The sequence below is a fragment of the Strix uralensis genome, chromosome 6 (assembly GCF_047716275.1).
Source record: "Strix uralensis isolate ZFMK-TIS-50842 chromosome 6, bStrUra1, whole genome shotgun sequence".
Classification (NCBI taxonomy): Eukaryota; Metazoa; Chordata; class Aves; order Strigiformes; family Strigidae; genus Strix; species Strix uralensis.
Window position 1 is genome coordinate 39,166,008 of NC_133977.1, and position 18,387 is coordinate 39,184,394.

Here is an 18,387-nt window from a genome sequence, read left to right on the forward strand (position 1 = left end):
CACGCATTCCTTGAAACAAAAGTCATATTTGTATTGTGTGAGACTTAGACAACTTTCATCTGCTAACTTCCTAGGACATCGTCTTGCATATATATACTGAATGTGTCATGGGAGGAGATGTTCTTCCTTGCTTGGTGATATAGCTAGACATGGACTGCTTCCTATTTGAGTTGCCTGGAAGACAGTTCACTTCTTGAATACATGGCTCAAAAGCATTTTGAAGAAAACAAAATATTTTTTTTTTTTGCCTGATAGACTCAAAAATATCCCAGTGCAGACATACAGTTAGCACTATGTGAAAGAAGAATTTCTCAAAAGTTAATTTCTGAGAATTGTATTTATATTTACAAAGATAAAAAAAGATTCATTGTGATCTCCTCCACATGGATGTAGTATGGCAGACCCCATCGCTTCCAGGATTGTGACACACCATATGGAGGGCTCAACCAGTTGGTCCTAGAATTGGGACCACAACCAGAAAATGAACAACCAGATCGGAAGAAGAGATACATTTATGTACTTTTATGGTTTACGTCAATCAGTTGTTCTTATTTATACTGTCTTACAGAACATTAGTAAATGCATAGAACATTAATATACTTTTACAGCAGTGTAATTTATAAAAGGAAAGCATTTTTAGGGAAAGCTATGATGCATCTGCTATTAAATTTTTGCTGAGGGGAATAAGACTGTTCAACTACTCACCTTGCAAACACTACTTAATATTGACAAAGCACAGCCCAGGAAGGTTATTCTGTATCTAATCCTCCAGAGTCAATAATTCTATACTTGGAGCCTTCTCTGAACCAATTTGTCTATATTTCAGATAGGCACGTACCTTGATGTTTCTAACCGAATTGATGAATTTCTCCCACACATTTATTGTTCTTATTTCTGACTACTGCAAGAAAAACTAGCACCTTGTCTAGCTCTTAATGGAAAGTTTATCTATGAAAGACGACGACTTGTATGAGAAACAGGTGGTGGTTCCAAGTAAAAGGACTATTTTACAGAGTACTCCAAACGTATTTCTTTCAGGAATAGGAAATTTGAAGCAGTATCAGGTTTGTATCAACAGAATATGTGATTTTTTTAATAGCATCTTTCAACAGAAGTTTTTCTTACACACTAACAGCTACAAAGGTTGTCACTGCTTGCAAAGAAATGTGTCCCTCGGGAATTCATGGGATATTTCTTTAATCAGAAATTAAAGACCAAGAAAAATATTTAGGTATACAATCTGTTTATGTGTAATTCCTGCTGTTATTTTTCTTTTCAGCCACTACTGTCTTTACTCAGAGCACCGATGTGTGCTGAGCCCTGTACACAAAGCAGAAGGCACCCCTGAAGAACTTGCAATGGCAGTAATATGTCAGGGAGATTGGTAATGTTTCTGGCTAGATACAAGAATGTTCTCCCTGAGCTCTGGGTTGATCAAAACCTTGTAATTGTGCTTATTCTACCTTTTGGTGTTGTGCTTGTTAATTTGCGCATAGTGCTAATACAGTTACATAGTTCACATTTTCAGAATATACACATATCCTCATGGGCTCACTGCTGATGTCCAGAAAAAACCCAAACTGTCTAGGTAGCATGCCCAGAGGTGGGTAAAAAAAAAAAATTGGTAGTGAAAGCATTGCAGTTTAAAGTAGAAAAATTATTCCAAGAGAATTATTCAGAATATAATATCTTCCTCCTGAATCTAGTCCATTTTCTTCATCTGCAAAATTGCCAAATTCTCCAAGAGTCCTCTATGCTTAGATGGTATCTTTTAACCCTAACAAGTTGGGTTAGTACTGCGGATATCTTTCCATCAAGATGTTTGGTGAAAATCAACAGGAAAGAGGAAAGAAAAAAAAGGACGCAAGTTACTCCAAACACGCATGATCAGTAGAAAAAGATGAAAAAACAGGTAAAACTTGCTGTGACTCACAATGCTAACATTGTAGCTCTTTGAGGAAAAGGTCCCCAGGAACAGACAAATAATGCAGCCTAGAGCAGAGTGTCTCAAGAGTGATAGAAAAGAAGGTAGCTAAGCATAACAGGAAGGAATTAGGAAAACTTTGTGTATAGTATTAGGAAAAACTTACTAAACAATGTGATAACATCAGCTGTGAAACTTCCTAGGGATTATCATGGGACTGTCTAAAAAAAACCTAAGGAATAATACTAGGAAGCGTTCAGTATGAGCAATCCCACATCACAGGAAGATATTGGGTAGCTTTTCCTGGTATCCATCTGCTAAATGAAGCAATAAAAGAGCATGAAGAACTCAAGAGACAGCAAGTACTGTTTTTCCACAGGTTCATAACAAATACCTAGATCCTAAATCTACAACCTCTAAAACCACACTGTAAAACACATGGCCCAAGTAGTCCTTATGTTTTAAGAACGCAAATTCCCTTTAGTTTCTTTTCGAGCATGCCTCGCCAAGCACCTGAGCTCCTAATCCACGTATGGGCTCTCTCTGGATACAAGTCTGGGCTTTCCTTCATCGATTTCTGTTGAAGGATCCAATCTAGGATGTGGTTTTCACACACCTTTGACAAAGGTCAGAGAAAGAGGAAAAAAAATGCTTGCAGTGATGGCTCCACCACTTTTTAGTTTAGTTTAGGTTTTAGTTTTTTTAATCCAGTGTCTCCTTGGAGGATCAAGTACCTCTTCTGGTAGGTGTGAGAAGGAAGTTACTTTCCTGCTCTCACTGAATTTGAACATACATATCCCACCTCCCACAAAAAAAAAAAAAAAAAAAAAAGAGTTGTACTTATTCTCTCTCTTCCTCCAAAAGGTAGATCTAAGCAGCTTTCAGTCCCTTTGAGGGCAGGGACTGAGCACCCTCCTGTAGAGCACTGTCTACCTTGATAATACGATACTGTCTTGAGATGCAGGCTCACTTTCCCTTCTGCTACCCTAATTAGGGGATAAGTCCTGACGTATTTGCACAGAGAGAATGGAGATATTATCACCTCTTTATTCATTAAAAGCTGTTGTATGTTAGGCTAACCAGCTTCCCTTAAAAAGTCTGCTAGTCTGAGTGAAGGAAGGCATCCTTGCAACCCAGAGGAAAGCTCTGAAGTTTCTAAAAGGGGATACATTTTAAGTTACTGATCCTTTCTTCTCAGGACCTTGCTAGGTATTGTCCTTCCTTCTGTGTGGGGAGCTTGCTGAATCTCATTCTCGGGCACCATATGCAAACTGCAGGTGTTTAATTCAAAACTCTGATATAGGTCACTTCTCTACTATCTTTTAATGACTTTGAATTTTCCAGAAATGTAGAAAAATGCCTGACCACGTTTAGTTAACATGTTATTCTCAATCTGAAGAAATGAGGAAAAAAACCAAACACCTTTATTTGTGTAGACTTTCTTGCCCCACTAAAATTGATTACTACTTCTTTTCCAGTTGAGTGTTTTGAAGAGGAGCCTGAACCAAATGAATTATACAGTAGTCCATTGTTTTCGTTAAGCCAAGGAAAGATCAAAATGTCTTTTGTAGCCTCTATGTGTCTATACAATAACAACCAAAACCCTGAAATGTGACCACCCCAGGAAGTCCTGGTGAACTTCTGATTGGGATGCAAGTGTGTTTTGGCATTCAGACTAATTTCTGTTTCAAATATTATTTTAGCCCATTTGCCAAGAAAATAAGCTTCCTCTGATGCTGTTGCCTGTCAGCTGTGTGTCAGTCCCACTCAAATAACTGTTTGACCATTCTGTGCACTTCAATCAGAGCTGACAGAGCTGGTGATCTCAAAGATAATTCGATTTCTATTAAATAACTGTAGTGGGTGAGACAGAAATTGGGACATAGGGCACTCACAGACCAGTTTATCTCAATATTCCCTGAATGAACAGAAGGATATTAATAGCATTGGTATGGGACACATCAGTTAAGTGACTACTGGTTTGTGTTATCGGGACTACAGTTTTAATATCTAAACAGAACATAAAGTTGAATCTCCTTCACAGTTACCAGCTTTACTGACATTGATTAAAAATAAATCTAGTAGTTGATCTGAACTGGACAAGACAATCCAATCCATCAAAACTCAAGAAAGATACAATACCTATTATATTTGTATTTTTCACCATATTAATCTTGTTATTCCACCAAAAATATAACTGTACTCTTTACTGAAAGAATATTGCAAACTCACCAGAAGTCAAATTCTGCAGAATGGTATTCTTAGTCATAAATACAAAGTTAGCTACTTTAAATTCATTCCTTCCCCCATTGTTCAACATTAAGTATTAAGAACAGCAACACTGAACCTTCAGTCTAAGCAAGCAGAGTAACAGATCCCATTCAATATCCACAAAAAGGTTTTGTTAAATAAAATGTAGAGTTTAAATTCCCTAGTCACAGCAGCGTTAGGCTGCCCATTGCTGATAATACATAGGTCATGCATATCTGAATAAAAGGATTATGGTGTGAATACCATAAAATGGATCCGAGTATGAGGTATGTCATGTTTTTTCATTCTTACATTTAGAGGCACTTCATTTATTTTAAATCAAATAGGTCCTAACTCAAAAATGAATTTATTCTCCTGTCAGACACTCAACTACCTTGGTATTATTTTAAGCTAGCTTCAGTTAGGTGCTGGCACTGAGTTTTAGTAAGAAGAACAATAAGAGGCTCAAAGAGAGATGGATGAGAATGGCTCTCCCAGTTTTTAAGAACTTTGAGGAAAAACATCAGTCATGATTTCATCAGAACTGCTGTAGAAGAAAAAATCTGGGATTTCGGGTTCTAGGGGGAAGGAGAGAAAATGTAAAGAAACAAAAAACCTTCTGCGCCCCTAGAACGCTAATATGGTAGAAATGCAGTTTGTTGTATCTCTAGATCTTGATCTAAATTTTACACACCAGAGCTCCCTGCCACAGCAAGACCTTGAGAGGGAGAGGGTGTCAGAAGGAAAAAATATGCTTTATAGAGAAATAGTGCAGTGTCTATGGCATCTTCAGTTCTGTAAAACCTGCTTCTTAAAAAAGAAAAAGTATGACAGCCCCCACATCATGTTCCAGTCTTTTGCTTTAATAGTGGATATCCACTCAGATTTTGCCTTGTAACAACCGAGTTAAAAAAAGGACAATTTTATATTGAAACACTCCAGAAGTACATTATACAACCTAGGACTCAAAGCTGATAAAGCCTTTGGATTGATCCGCTACCAGCGTTGGGACAGACAGCTGTCAGCAAGAGGTGAACTAATGACCACTAAGAGATCCTGGAAAGGTGGCTTTATTTAATTTGTTTCCTGCACGGATACAGTACATTTTGCTTTAAAGAGGAAAAAAAAAAAGCAAAAAAAAAGCTGGGCAGTAGAAAGGAAGATAGTCTTTCTACCTGCTCCTGACTCTGTACTTTGGATCAGGTAGGCATCTCCAGGAGGAATAGGAAAGTGAGGAATCTGCTGCTTTTCCCAGAGGAAATGAGCATCCTCTGCCTGGGAAAAACTTTAGGAGGGTAGAGCAGGGAGGGAGGGAGAAAAAGTGGTGTCAAAGCAGGCAGCTCACAGCACAGTGCAGCTCAGAAAAGCTCCCTGGAGGGCCAGAGACTTCCTTACAGCAGAGAGCAGACCCAAAACAGGGGAACGTGAAGAAGATGGATGGATTTGTCATTCAGCACAGAAGATCCTGCACTTTGACTCAAAATTAACTCAAAAATGGATGTTTCCAGTACTGGAAGAGTAATTTCATGACTGCAAACTATACAGCGGTTCAGCAGTGGGATGAAGCAGTCTGGCATACAACTGCAGCTGTATCACAGGATTTGTCCCGACCCGATAAGCAGTTTAACATCAGTCTTTTCCTTGCCTTGAATGGTGACAGACTTGAAATTAACCAATGGACAAATTTAATCTGTTTTAAAAGAAAGTGAGGTGCAATTTAGCAAGCAATTGTCACATATGTTTCAATCATCTAATTTAAAGTGGTCCAGGCTAACACATCCAGTAACTCTTCAGTGGTGTCACAGTGACAGAAGTAACATTATCTGCGATGAATCTTTCCACAAAGCTGATTAGCATTTTGTTAGTTTAATGAGTGGAAAACAACACAGGCTTTAGCCTTCGCTCTGGCACACTCTGCTCAAAAAACTGAAGGACTGGGCTTCATTCCTCCCTTGCTGCACATTATGTCACTCAGAAAATGTCCCTATTGCCGGACAATTAAGATCAGATTCAGCAGCTAAGTGCTTTAATCTTAGAAAAAAAAAAAAGTTTGAAGATTGAAGTTTCGTCTTTAAGTTATTTCACATGTTGTCTCCTGACTTTCTATTTTTTTATTGTTTCTGAATATCTTAGAGAGATTTTTATTTGCTTTTAAACCAAGGAGGCTCCACACTAAAAGCATTTCTTAAGAATCCATAACAGATTAAAATACAAGAGGAGGATTTTTGTAAATATCCCCAAATTAAACATTAAAATCTGTTATATAAGGAGTTTAGTTTCTCACATGCAAGACTAACTTCCTGACACATGGGAACATACATCTACATGGCCTACACATGGGAACATACATCTACATGGCCTACAACCAGCAGTTGTACAACTGATTCTCCTGCATTTAAATCTTCGTTTAAATCTGAAGGCTGTTTAGACATATTTAGGTTTAAACCTTGCCAATCCGGTCTCTCAGCAAGATTTAGTGGCACTGACTTGTGCTACCATATCTGACTTCCAGACTGGAGTTGGGTTGAACCCCATGAACCAAGGAGTACAATGGAGTTTCCATGAGCTCATGTAGACCACGGCCTCATGATGCAACCTCTGCCCTGTAGCATATGAAATAAATATATTATAATTATATATTGTCCTGAAATTATATAAAAATATATTGTCAAAATATTCAGGGGGGGTTTTGATATTTTATGTTTTCGTCCTCAGAGTGTCATTTAAGGGTAAGGATAAAGCTATTTCTTTGTCACTCACATATTCTCTTTAGTACAAACCCTGAATTTCCTCAAAGACATGGCTCCGATTACTCAAACCCATATATAGCTTATTGTACTTTAAATACATACTCTAAATTATACATTTTCTTGTCTTTTGGAGACAAAAAATACCAAACTACTGTGTTATTGCATTAAAAATGTAGATACATTAGAATTTTATCTGAGGAAAACATGTAGTACAGCACTAATGTTTAACTTGAAAAATGTGTGCAGTGCCACCTAAAAAGTAATGGGTTAATATCCTAAGCAATAAGGCACATTAATCAACATCTGACCATTCACCATGGATGCAAACATATCTCAGAAGCCAGCTTCTCCTCTGACAGAGTTCATCCTTGCCTCTGTCTTTGTATAGAGGCATGCCAGTGAAGGAGAGGGTCAGCTATGAAGAATATTATTCTTGTCTACTGGAAGTGAAGTTGAGAAACGTGCCTTGAGGCTCTGTTCTGTTACATCGAGCCAGCCTTTGTTCCTTGGGTTTCCTAAAATAATGATGGTGCACATGTAACACATCTTGACTATAAAGTACCACAAAGTCCACCTACAGAGTACTATAAAGCTTCCTGTACCACAATCTCTGAAGGTTTCTTCTAAGAACCACCCAACTGTTTGGAGTAAGGAGAAAATTCAACTTAGGAATGTGCTTGTATGCTTAAGGCTGTCTGTGGTGGAGGAAGACACTACAGCTGAAGGCTGGAGAACAAATCACTGGCCATGAGATCCTCTAAGCCCCATGGGGAACAGCAGTTCCAACTTTCCAAACACGCGGAATGAAATAACAGAAGCAATCAGCAGGTGCTTGCAAGGAGAAAAGAGCCAGGCAGCCTTAGAGGTGGTGGGGGGAAAAAAACCCACAAAAAAATAAAATCATCAAGGTCCCATATTTTACCCTCCTGGGGTGCTGAGCTTTGTGGATCCGCATACCCGTTCACAGGGTGAAAACAGCAACAGCACCCAGAACTGCTCATGGCCATTGCCAGATTCTTGCCCTTCTACAATCAAAGAGATGGGGTAAGTCAGAGCTCAAATCTTCCTTCTTTGCTTTCCCCTACGGAAGGGCTGGTTGGAAAAATCTTACTTCCAAATTCTCTCTAGTGGGAAGAATAACAGCAGAAAGGACCCGCCATGGCCTCTCACATGCAGAACTTTGTGTTACTGCGGGAATATTCCTTGTTACTGTCAGTCCGTCTGCCCCCCTCCTCCTGCTCAGGCTCACTCCACCTGCCCACAGGGCTGTTTCATTTCCATCATCTTCCTTTCTCTTATATTCACTTCTTACTGCCTCAGCCAAGTCCCTGTACTTTTTTTTCTTCAGGTCAGCCTCAAGCACAGCCAGATCCTTCTTCATCAGAACCATAAAAGCCCTTCAAATCTACATAGTAACAGCACAAATACAGAAGTGCTTCTATGTAGAGTGTTTTATTTTCCTAGGTAATGGGTACAGCAAGATGAAATTAAGGTTGTGTTTATACTGGTGATTCATGGTAATAGAAAATCCTGGTTATCACCAAAAACAAGTACTATAAAGTCAGGAAATTCTCAACTGATAATAAACATAAACCAAACATGCTGGATCTGGAAAAGCAGAATTAGGGCATTCAAAGTACCCTCAACTCTGCACTGTAATGACACAATAACCATAATTGGTCCCAATGCACATGAAAACTGATTTCAGAGACATTAGATTCTTAGTTTTATTTTTTATTTCTCCCTATTCTTTCCTTTTTTGTTTCCCTGCTAATAATAGCTTCTATTACTACCAATCGTTTGGAACAAAGAGAAAACCTACCTAAGGAACTACACCTCTTTAATTCTATCTTAAATTACAGTCAAGTCGTTCAAATTCTGTATTTACAGTAAGTACTGCCATTCCAGGGAGAGCAGAGCATCGTACCATCATCGAAATCTCTGCTGCAAGGACAAAACTACTTAGTCTTAACTGTGGACCCATCTTCATAGCCCTTTATTTCCTCTCCACTCTTAATTTGTTTCCTTGTCCTTCCAATCCTGAAATAACCCCTTTATTAACTCTGACTGAGCTTACAGACGACACACAACACCAGCCCACAGGGAGATTCCCTATAGGAAAGGAATTAACTTCATTTTCCAAGTTCTGACCTGCAAACCTCACAGGTTTTGTGCGATTCATCCAGAAACTCATCTACCTGCTCCCTGTCCCATCTCTTGCTCCCCTGGCAGAGTGCTGACAACTCCCATATTTCTGCACAGGGCCCATAGCTTTCCCAGCATCCCAAGTGCCTGTTATGTGGAGCCTGGGAGCAGGTGAATGTCGAGGCTCCAGCCCATGCTCTGTGCTGTGAGGAGTCCTGCCATGAGGTGCAGGCTCCTGGGCTGCAGCCTTATGTTGAGGCTTTTCCATCAGTTCATTTAATGCAGGGTGTATCCCAAGTGCGTGACTTGACGTGCAGGCACGACCGTGTTGCATGACTCTGCACAGATGCTAGCACATTTTCAGTGCTACAACAGTACAGTAATAGTTTCTGAAGCATGAGCCACAAGGAAACGACTGATAAATGGGATGAATATGGATAGAGTATCAGAGAAAACCTGCAAGTGTGAAAAGTGCTAAATTGGGGCGAGGGGACTCTAGGAGGGGAAAACATGACTCTCATGGACTTACTTAACAGTAGTGAGGTTCTGCTGGAAGCAGAATCTACCTAGCAGGTCCACCTATTATTTCCTTTAACTGACTGATTCTTTAACTACCTAAACAAACTACATAAACCACAGGTACAAACATGGTGGGAAATTCAGAGAATGAAAACAGAATGGGATCAATGAATGGGGTTGGGGAAACATATGATGTTTAAGATTTGAAGTGAAAGGCCAAAGCTGCCTTTGGATGTTTGAAAAACAAGTACAGGATTAATTTGTAATAGTTGTGTGAATGGGAACTTTCACTTTCCTCTTTTCCAGTTCTGCTAGGTTTGATCCAGTTCTGCAAGATCTGATCTAGTAAAAATTTCAAGGCTACTATTTTTGCTTTATAATGGGTATAGCAAAGTGGTGAGTTAAAGAGGTGGGCAAAAATCAGGACTAGAAGACAGATGCACTGTCCTTCCTGTGAAGTACATGTTTTAAATAATGACTTATCACAGCAATTTTGTGATAAAGGCAAAAAATTCTTCCTTTTTCCTTGCTGTATTTGGTTTCAACGCATTGACAAGTACGTGTGCAAGACTGAAAGAACAGTCCTCCCTGAGCACCTGAACAGCTCCTCTGTTTCTGAGGAAGATGCCACCCACACCTATGGAATTACAGCTTTTATCTTAAAACCATTCCACATAGACTAACGATCTTATTGCAGCTGTTTACCAGAAGTGCCCAAGAATTACCATGTCTCATTCAATACTTGAGCCAAATACAGGTTAACACCTCACCCACAGACTATGAATCGCTGGCACCCCAGTGACCATTGCTGCCCAGTGCTCATTTCCCATGCCCTGCCATGCCAAGCAGCTCTTGCTTCTCCTCGTACATTTTTGTTTCTGAAGTATTGATAAATGGTGAAATTTTTGAGAGTACAGGAGGAATTTGGTGCACCTAGAGCAAAGCTGCACTTCTCTGATGCCCTGAACATCCAGACCAGCGAGTGGTTTCTGCTGCTCGCTTTTGACCCCCACATTTGAGTTCCCTTCTTGCAGAAACCAAGGCTCAGGAAGCAAAACTGAAAGGTGGGACTGATCAGTGCACCCCAGTTTAGTGTTTGGGCTCCACTGATCGTTCCAATTCACCTCCCTGTCAGTTACACTGTGCTACTGGTAAGGAGAAGTACTTACAGCACATCTCTGACATGTAGCTCTCCAAGTACTTTACGATGGCAGAGAAATACTTTCCATGTTACAGATAGAAAGACTGAGACTTGGATTTTACGTGCCCTGTGCTAGGGAAGCCTGGGGTATCTTGTGGTCTACTGGACAGCAGTCAAACAGACTTGCTGTGCAGATTTTACACAGGATCTATAACCTTTTTGTACCCCAGTCAACCTACACATAAACTGCAAAATATCAGTCACCAGTTCCACAGAACTACATCAAAAGATGTGATGTAAGGACAAGTTGAGTTTAGTGTTGCATGTTAACCTCCTACATAAACTAAACCTAGCCACATCCACCTTAAGACATAACTCCTCATTCAGGATAATAAATTCTCAAACTGCTGAAACCAGTATTTGTCTTCAACTCCAAACTGCCTGCATTCCTTGGGTTACTTATATTACTTTATTACACAAGAATGAGATGCAGGCTTACAATGCCTACAGCATTGAGAAAAAGACCAAAATAAACCAAATGAAATGTTGGGCCCAGTATATTTCATGAGAAAGATCTCCCTGAAATTAAGAGGGATGGAATTTCATCTGTGCAATTCAAGATGACCGGAGGGAAGCATTTACCTTTCTGAAACAGTTGAGTTTTGCATGGTGCCTATTTCTGATTCTCGCTACAAGGGCATGTTACACAGACCACATTTGCAAGGCTACAGAGACAAAATAGAAGTAGCCAGGAGGAACATACCTCTGTGTGTCTATGCCTCACGTGGTATACATATTTTAAGTGGAAATACAGCTTTATGTCAGTTTTCAAGCTATTTCTGCTTGTGAAGCAATATCTTGTACTATAGCAAGTTTTCAGCTCAAGTTGCTAAGAACCTTAAATTCTGTTTTTTTAAAAAAAAAGAATCTGTAAAAATTTTGGCTTCATTGTCTGACAAATTGTTTTTCCATTACAGTTAAAAATTTCAGCCCTTGAAAAGTCCAAGACAAACAATCTGTCATTTAATTTCACTCATTTCACTCAAATGTTATACTTCAGTCTTGGTGGAGAAAAAAAATCTTCAAATAATAACATACTTATTCTTTTTTCCTAATTATTTCTCATCTATACAAACACTACTGTGAAAAAATGAATTGCTTTTAAGGGTTTGTAAACTAATTGATTCCTAGGTTTCTAACAAGGTGACAACTCTGCCTAATGATAATATTAGAAGAGAGTTTCTAGATAGGAATGCTGATGCAACTTTAGCTATAGGCACTAGGAAATGCTGCTGCAATCCTTTCTTAATTTCAGACTGCAAAGATGCAAAATTAAACAAATAGTTAAGGTGCCCGATTACCCTACAGAATGACAGGTCCTGTCTGTGAGTGTTTATACCTTGCCAAGACAAAGGGAAAGTAGTGGTTATACTACCTATCTATAGCTAAAGCAAACTCTGCTTCTTGATTCAAAACCTATATACAGCCTTTATCTTTTTTTCCTCTTTATTTCTTAAAGGGGGAAATGTCATACATTTTGAAGACCCCATATAAGCTATTTTGAACAATGTTATGAAACATGACATTGTAAAAGTGCAAATTAATAACCTGAAAAGAAAATACTGCATACTGACAGCTTTTTTTTTTTTTTAAAAAATGATAAGTAATATTCCCAGGGAAGTAGCAGAAGCCCCTTTCCATTTAAAGCATTTAAAGATAACTTAACAAAATACTAGTAGGCATATTATAAACCATATAATCCTAATACTTCAGTCTTTTCAATTTCTAACATGTAGAACACCTTTATTTATAAAGGGATAACTAACAGGGCATTCAGCAATTATGTGACAGTTGAAAAAGCCTACTGAAAAATAATAGTAAAGCAAGAGTACCTACTAATGATAATACAATACAACTATTTTTGGTCTTCTTATCAATAATAGCCCAGACATGTACTGACTGTGCATTGCAAATATTGTTTTGATCTATATTGACAATATAAGGTAAAGCGGACTTAAAATGAATGCATTTATACAGAAGCAAGTTAGCACCTTAACCTGACTCAACAGCAGGCTTTCTTACTGTTTAGTATACCCAAATATGCAAAGTAGTTTAAGAAATATATATGTGCACATTCTGCATGTATACTGGTACACTATCTATTAATCAAAATAATAATCCAGGAACATGCTACAAAAATATATCCACACTCTATTACAGAAGTGCTAAACATGAACTTCTGATTGAACAATATTAAATACAGCATATGATCAGTCACCTAGCTAACACTGCTTTCAGAAATTCAGTGAAATTGCCTGCCATAATCCTTAGCATCTCCTCAAATTTGTAAAGTTTTACACAGTTTTTATCCTACATTCATGCATCTTTAAGAAGTGGGTAAGTAGATACCACGCTTTGGTATTTGAAAACCAAGCAAGTATTTGAAGTTAAATCTAATAAAGTACTTCTGCCTTCACTAAAATACAGTGTCAAAATATTTTGCATTCTAACATCTCTGATTTCATAAAAAATTAAGATTGAACCATCAGGAAGGGTTTAATGGTAGTATTTCTGGGCTAATAGAACGCTGCTGATTGCAACACTGAAATACATATTTTTTTTCTTTCTTGGCTGAAATGGTGAGCCTTTAGTGTAGTATTCATATTAACCACGTTGATCTTTGGTTAAAAAAAAAAAAGTGAAGAATTAGTACCACCAATGCCTGCCTGCTGAAACCACTAATTACATTCCAGGAAGCCACCAGTCCCTCCAAATACTGGCCAGAGAACAAAGAGTACCACAGAGACTTGTATTCAACGCATTACCACTGGTATCAAATATTTCTCAACTCGATTTATAATAAGCTGTACCTTTAACCAGATGTTAACCAGATGTTCTGGTAATAGTATGCCAAAATGTATTTACAGAACTTTTCAGTAATAGATTAGCATTGAAAGGTATACCTAAAATGTCTCAAAAATCTCTCACATTTTCATTTTGTTTTATTTTTTAAACTAATTTATATAAGCTATAAAACTGACTCCAAAACTTTGCTGGTTTGTATATAAAGAATGCAGAAAAAATGAATACTCCTGGGTGAGCTGAGTGCCATATCCACCTGAAAACCTGCATTGACTATGCATGATTTTTGTTTCATTCAAGACAGCAACTTTGCTTCTTCAGTCAGCCTTCACTCAAGGCGTGTAAAACCACAGCCAGCAACTTCTCAGCATCATCCATAAAACATTGTGTAACAAACCCGATCCCTGTTGATACAAGTTTCAATCAATCCCTTTGATACCTGTTTCAAGAAAAAAAAACAACCAAAAAACAAAAAGGAGGGTGTGAGCGAGTGAGAGAGGTTGGAGGTGTGAGGAAGGAACGGTTTTATTTAGTTCCTTTCTGCTCAGCAACTTCGTAATCCATTTACTGCTTTCCTTTCCCATCTCTCACCCCTGCGCGTTGTTTAGCTGGAAACTGGGCTGCAAGAATGTGAAGAATGTAAACAGCCTTTTCTTGTCCAAAAGGATAGTAGTGTGAAAGAAATGTGTGCCTTATCGCAGGACTGCAGCTCGCTACTTCATTGCTATGATAAAGTGCTGGAGCAAAAAACATTACACGACAAGCACAATCCAAAACCGGATTAGAATTTGACATAAGCTTCCTCAAAAACTAATCAATCAACTCACGCTGTAATATTAGACTCCAGTTCTTAAGGAGGGTATTTAATCCCTTCAAGGTTTATTACACACTCCCTATTGACTACAGTGCAAACTTTCGGATACTAGGCAGCTGGGGAAGAGAGGCATAACTTTTGCAGCACGAATCAGAGGTAATTACGGGAGTAAAAAGAAAACTCCCCCCCCCCCCCCCCCCAATAATTTCGAAATCACATTTTAACGATCCTTGTTAAAGTGCAGATTGCCGAACTTTTTTGCAAATACATTTTTTTTTTCTCTTTTTAACCTCTCCCGCCATATTAACACGAACATTAAGACCGTTTGTTTTCTACCATCAGTGGCCCCCAAACGAGGCGATTTGCTGGTTTAGGCAGAAGTTGTGCTCTTCGCGTACCTGCCTCCAGCCGCGCACCCGCTTTGCCTCCCTCCCCTGCACAGCTTTTGAGTTTCGAAGCCCGCATTTCACCTTGTCACCGCGTCAGCCCCCGAATTCCCCCACTGCACGCAAAGGGGAAACGTAGCATCACACAGGCGGGTGCGACAGTTCAGAGCAAAAAAAAAAAAAAAAATAAATTTAAGAAACCCCCTCGCGTGCGCTGCAGCAGGGCGAAAGTGAGGAGGGAGCTTTCAAAGCGCGGGGGACTCTACCTCCGCAACCCGCTATATCGAGCGCACGGGAAGAGGCACTTGAGGACAGCGGAAAACTTTTCGGGAGCGGCCAGTGTCGGGTGGTGCTCGGCACCCACCGGCCCGCGGTACCCGGCCCCCGGCGCACCCCGGCCCCCTCGATCCCCAACAAGCCCGCCGAGCGGCAAACGACACGCTTTGAAAACCCCAAACAAAACAAGAAATAAAAATAGGCGCCGGGCGGTGGGAGGCTGCCCGCCGGTGGGGTGCCCTGTCTTCGCCCCCAGAGGAGACCGCGCCCGCGCCGCCCTCCCCGGCGGGAAGGGCGAGGGTCCCCCTCGAAGTCTTGCGGCAGGGGGGCAGGGGGCAGCGGGGAGGGAGACTTACGAGCTGGAGGACGCCCTGGACCACGACGAGGGGCAGGGGCTGCAGGTGCACCATCCTGGCTGCCGGTCTAGGAGGCGACTCCCCCCGCGTGGGTCTCGCACATCTCCGCTCCGGGGAGGAGGTGGCGGTGGCGGTGGGGGGGTGTGTGGGTGTGGGGGGGCAGGACTGAGCGCAGGGACACGCCGCCCCGCTTGTCCCCCCTCACGGGGCGCTGGCAGGCAGCGGCGAGACCCCGGCACTGCCGCGCCGCTCCGCGCCGCGCCGCTCAGCTCCGCGGGCGGCCATGGCGGGCGGGAGGCGGGAAGAAGAAGGCGGGAAGGCGGCGGCGCTGCCGGACCGGGCGGCCGCGACACCCCCCCGCCGCGAGGGCGGAGAAGGGAGGGGGGGAACGGACACCCCTCACAGCCCGCCGCGGGCCGGCGGCGCAGCGACATACCAGCGGCCGGAGCCCGCCGCCCCGCTGCCTGCCATGGTGCTGCCGGGGCGGAGCGGCCGCCCGGCCGGGCCCAAGTTGAGTAGAGCCGCTGTGGAGAGTGTGTATGGGGGGCGGCGCGTCCCCGCCGGCCGCTGAGGAGACCCCGGTGCCCCGGGCGGGAGCGGCCCTCGCCGGCAAAGTTTAAAGAGGCGGCGGCCCCTCCTCCGCCCGCAGCCACCCCCCGCCGCCCTGCCCCACGGCGGGAAATGGCGGCCCGCGGGGCCGGGGCCCGGCTTCGCCCCGGAGGAAGCGACCCCCGGCTCTGCCGCCCTCAGGAACCCCGCCCTGCCGCTGGCGGGTGAAGGGTTCGACTTGACGCCCCGTTTTTTACAGGAAAGCCACTGTCACAGCTCCGTTTCTCTGGGGTGGATCTGGCCCCCGCACGCGGGTGGGCAGCCGTGGCCCTTGTGGGGCAGCTCTGCGTGTTTCTGCTCCCCAGCTGTGAGGAGACATGGCGGGACGGCCGGGCCCCTCGGCCTGCCCCGCCACCCGCCAGGCCCCTCGGCCTGCCCGGGCACTCCACGTCTGTCAGATGGCCACGGTGGCCCCCCGAGCCGGCGTGGGGATGGGGTCAAGGTCAAGGGGGCTCCTTGTGCGGGGCTTGGGCTGCGCAGGGGAGCGGGGAAGAGCCGAGCTGCTGACACTGCGGGGCCTGGGTAATGGTGCCCGGGTGTGCTGGGAGCCCAGAGGGCTGGAGAACCCGTCTCCAAAGAAGTCACTCTGAGGTTATACCCATTTAATAACACAAATTAATGAATATGCTCTGGACACATTTTTGGGATGGGCATGAACAGCCTGAAACTTTTGTTCCTGCGCTTTTGAGCTGTAGGAGTGACAACCTTGTAACGCGGCAACCTTGAAAGGGGAAATAAAGTTTTGAGTGCAGGAGGCCGGGCTGGAGCGGAAACCCTGGCCACGTTTGGCACACGTGGCTCCCACAGGGCCAGGGACGAAGCAGCAGCGCCGTGACCTGTGAGGGATACGCCTGTGTCCTGCCTGGCAGTGCCGGCGTTCGCGAATCGGTAATTCACCTGTGATGTGATACGCCGGCTCTCTGCCGCCGGGCGGAGGTAGTGGTTTCAGTTTCCAAAGCCTGCCTGTCGTTCACAGATTAGTTTCCTCTTAATTCTCCATTGCTCTGTCTCATCTTCTTACTAGGTCTGTGTTCAGGTTACACTTTGACTACCTTTGTGTTTTCAACCGCTAAAATCCTTGCCAGTGGAAAGAGCTTTGCAAGCCCTTTCATTGCACTTGAGAGCAGCCATGATTTACCAGATAATGATTGTGGTTATTTAGTTGTTATATCCCACTGGTTCCTTTCCTAGCTCTGCTGCTAGGTGTCTCATAAAACATATCATGTGGATGTGATTGAGCCACGAACCACGTTCTCTCATTTGGGTTCAGAAAAGATGCTTGATCTATAGCAAAGGAAACTACATATAAACTGGACAACTCTAAAATGGGTTCATTTACTGCAGATTCAACGTTCAGAGAAAAAACTGAGACAGTGGTGGTCACCGAGTCAATATATTATAATGTAATTCATGTGGTTACTTTTTGTAGCAGCATTTAAAAGTTCTTTTTAAAGTATTTATTTTAGTAGTTTTCAACCTGTCACGGTACAAATTGATTTTATTTTTCATATAGAACGATCAGCATAAAATATGTTAGGATTTACCTATTAGAATTTAAATCCCAAAGTTGCTTTCACATCCTGGATGGAAAATAGTTAAATGCCGCTATGTGTACGCGTAGTATCGAAAAACGGTGTTTTCTATGGTACTGAAATTATATTTTTTGCAGATGTAAATGAACCAGCTGTTGGCTTAACTGCAAGGAAGCGCTCTGCTGAGCTCTGGAATTGAGCACCCAGTGCGGGGATGAGCCGGGTAGGTCCGAGTTTGCCCTGTGCCGGGCTCGCACGGCAGTAGCGGTCCGGTCTCGGGTCCTTGGAATAAATGGAAACATCTCGGGCGCTATCTGCTGCTCGCAGGCGGAACTGCCAGCAAGTGCGGCGCGGAGGTTTTCTTTCCTCATGACGAATTGCATTATGCAGCTGGGTGAAAAGACTGTTATGCAATTAGTTGGAATTATGAAGACTAAATTCGGATGAAGTATTTAGATAGATCTTTTTTAAAATGAAAAGCTGTGGTCTATAAATTCAAGGAAAGCTGAATTTCTGTAATTGGCTTTTAATGGAACAATAGTGTTTAAACTAAAGTACTGTAGTCCTATCCTATTAAATACAAACAGACTCGATTTAAATGACATTAACTTTGTCACACAAGCTATCAGAAGCTGGCCTTAAACCATACTTTTTCCAGATTAAGTAGCAGTAAATATTTGTAAAGCGCTTTGAAGATGAAAAGCACCTTGCACTGTAAGTGATAAGTATTATTGTTATTTGAATTACTTCCCAGAAAAGTCACGGTAGTGTTGGTTAAGAACTGAATGTAAGGCCTGAGATTTGCACTCCCTTGTTCTGGCAT

The 18,387-nt window shown here is 42.2% G+C and overlaps 1 protein-coding gene across 1 annotated transcript in view; it reads right to left on the reverse strand.

Annotated features, from left to right (window-relative positions):
* Window positions 1-15,898, reverse strand: part of NXPH2 (neurexophilin 2) — a 41,056-nt gene extending 25,158 nt beyond the window's left edge. The window contains exon 1 of the mRNA XM_074873774.1: window positions 15,424-15,898. Within this exon, the coding sequence (XP_074729875.1) occupies window positions 15,424-15,477 (54 nt within the window). The 5' untranslated portion in view covers window positions 15,478-15,898. The remainder of the gene's footprint in view (window positions 1-15,423) is intronic.
* Between the last annotated feature and the right edge of the window lie 2,489 nt (window positions 15,899-18,387).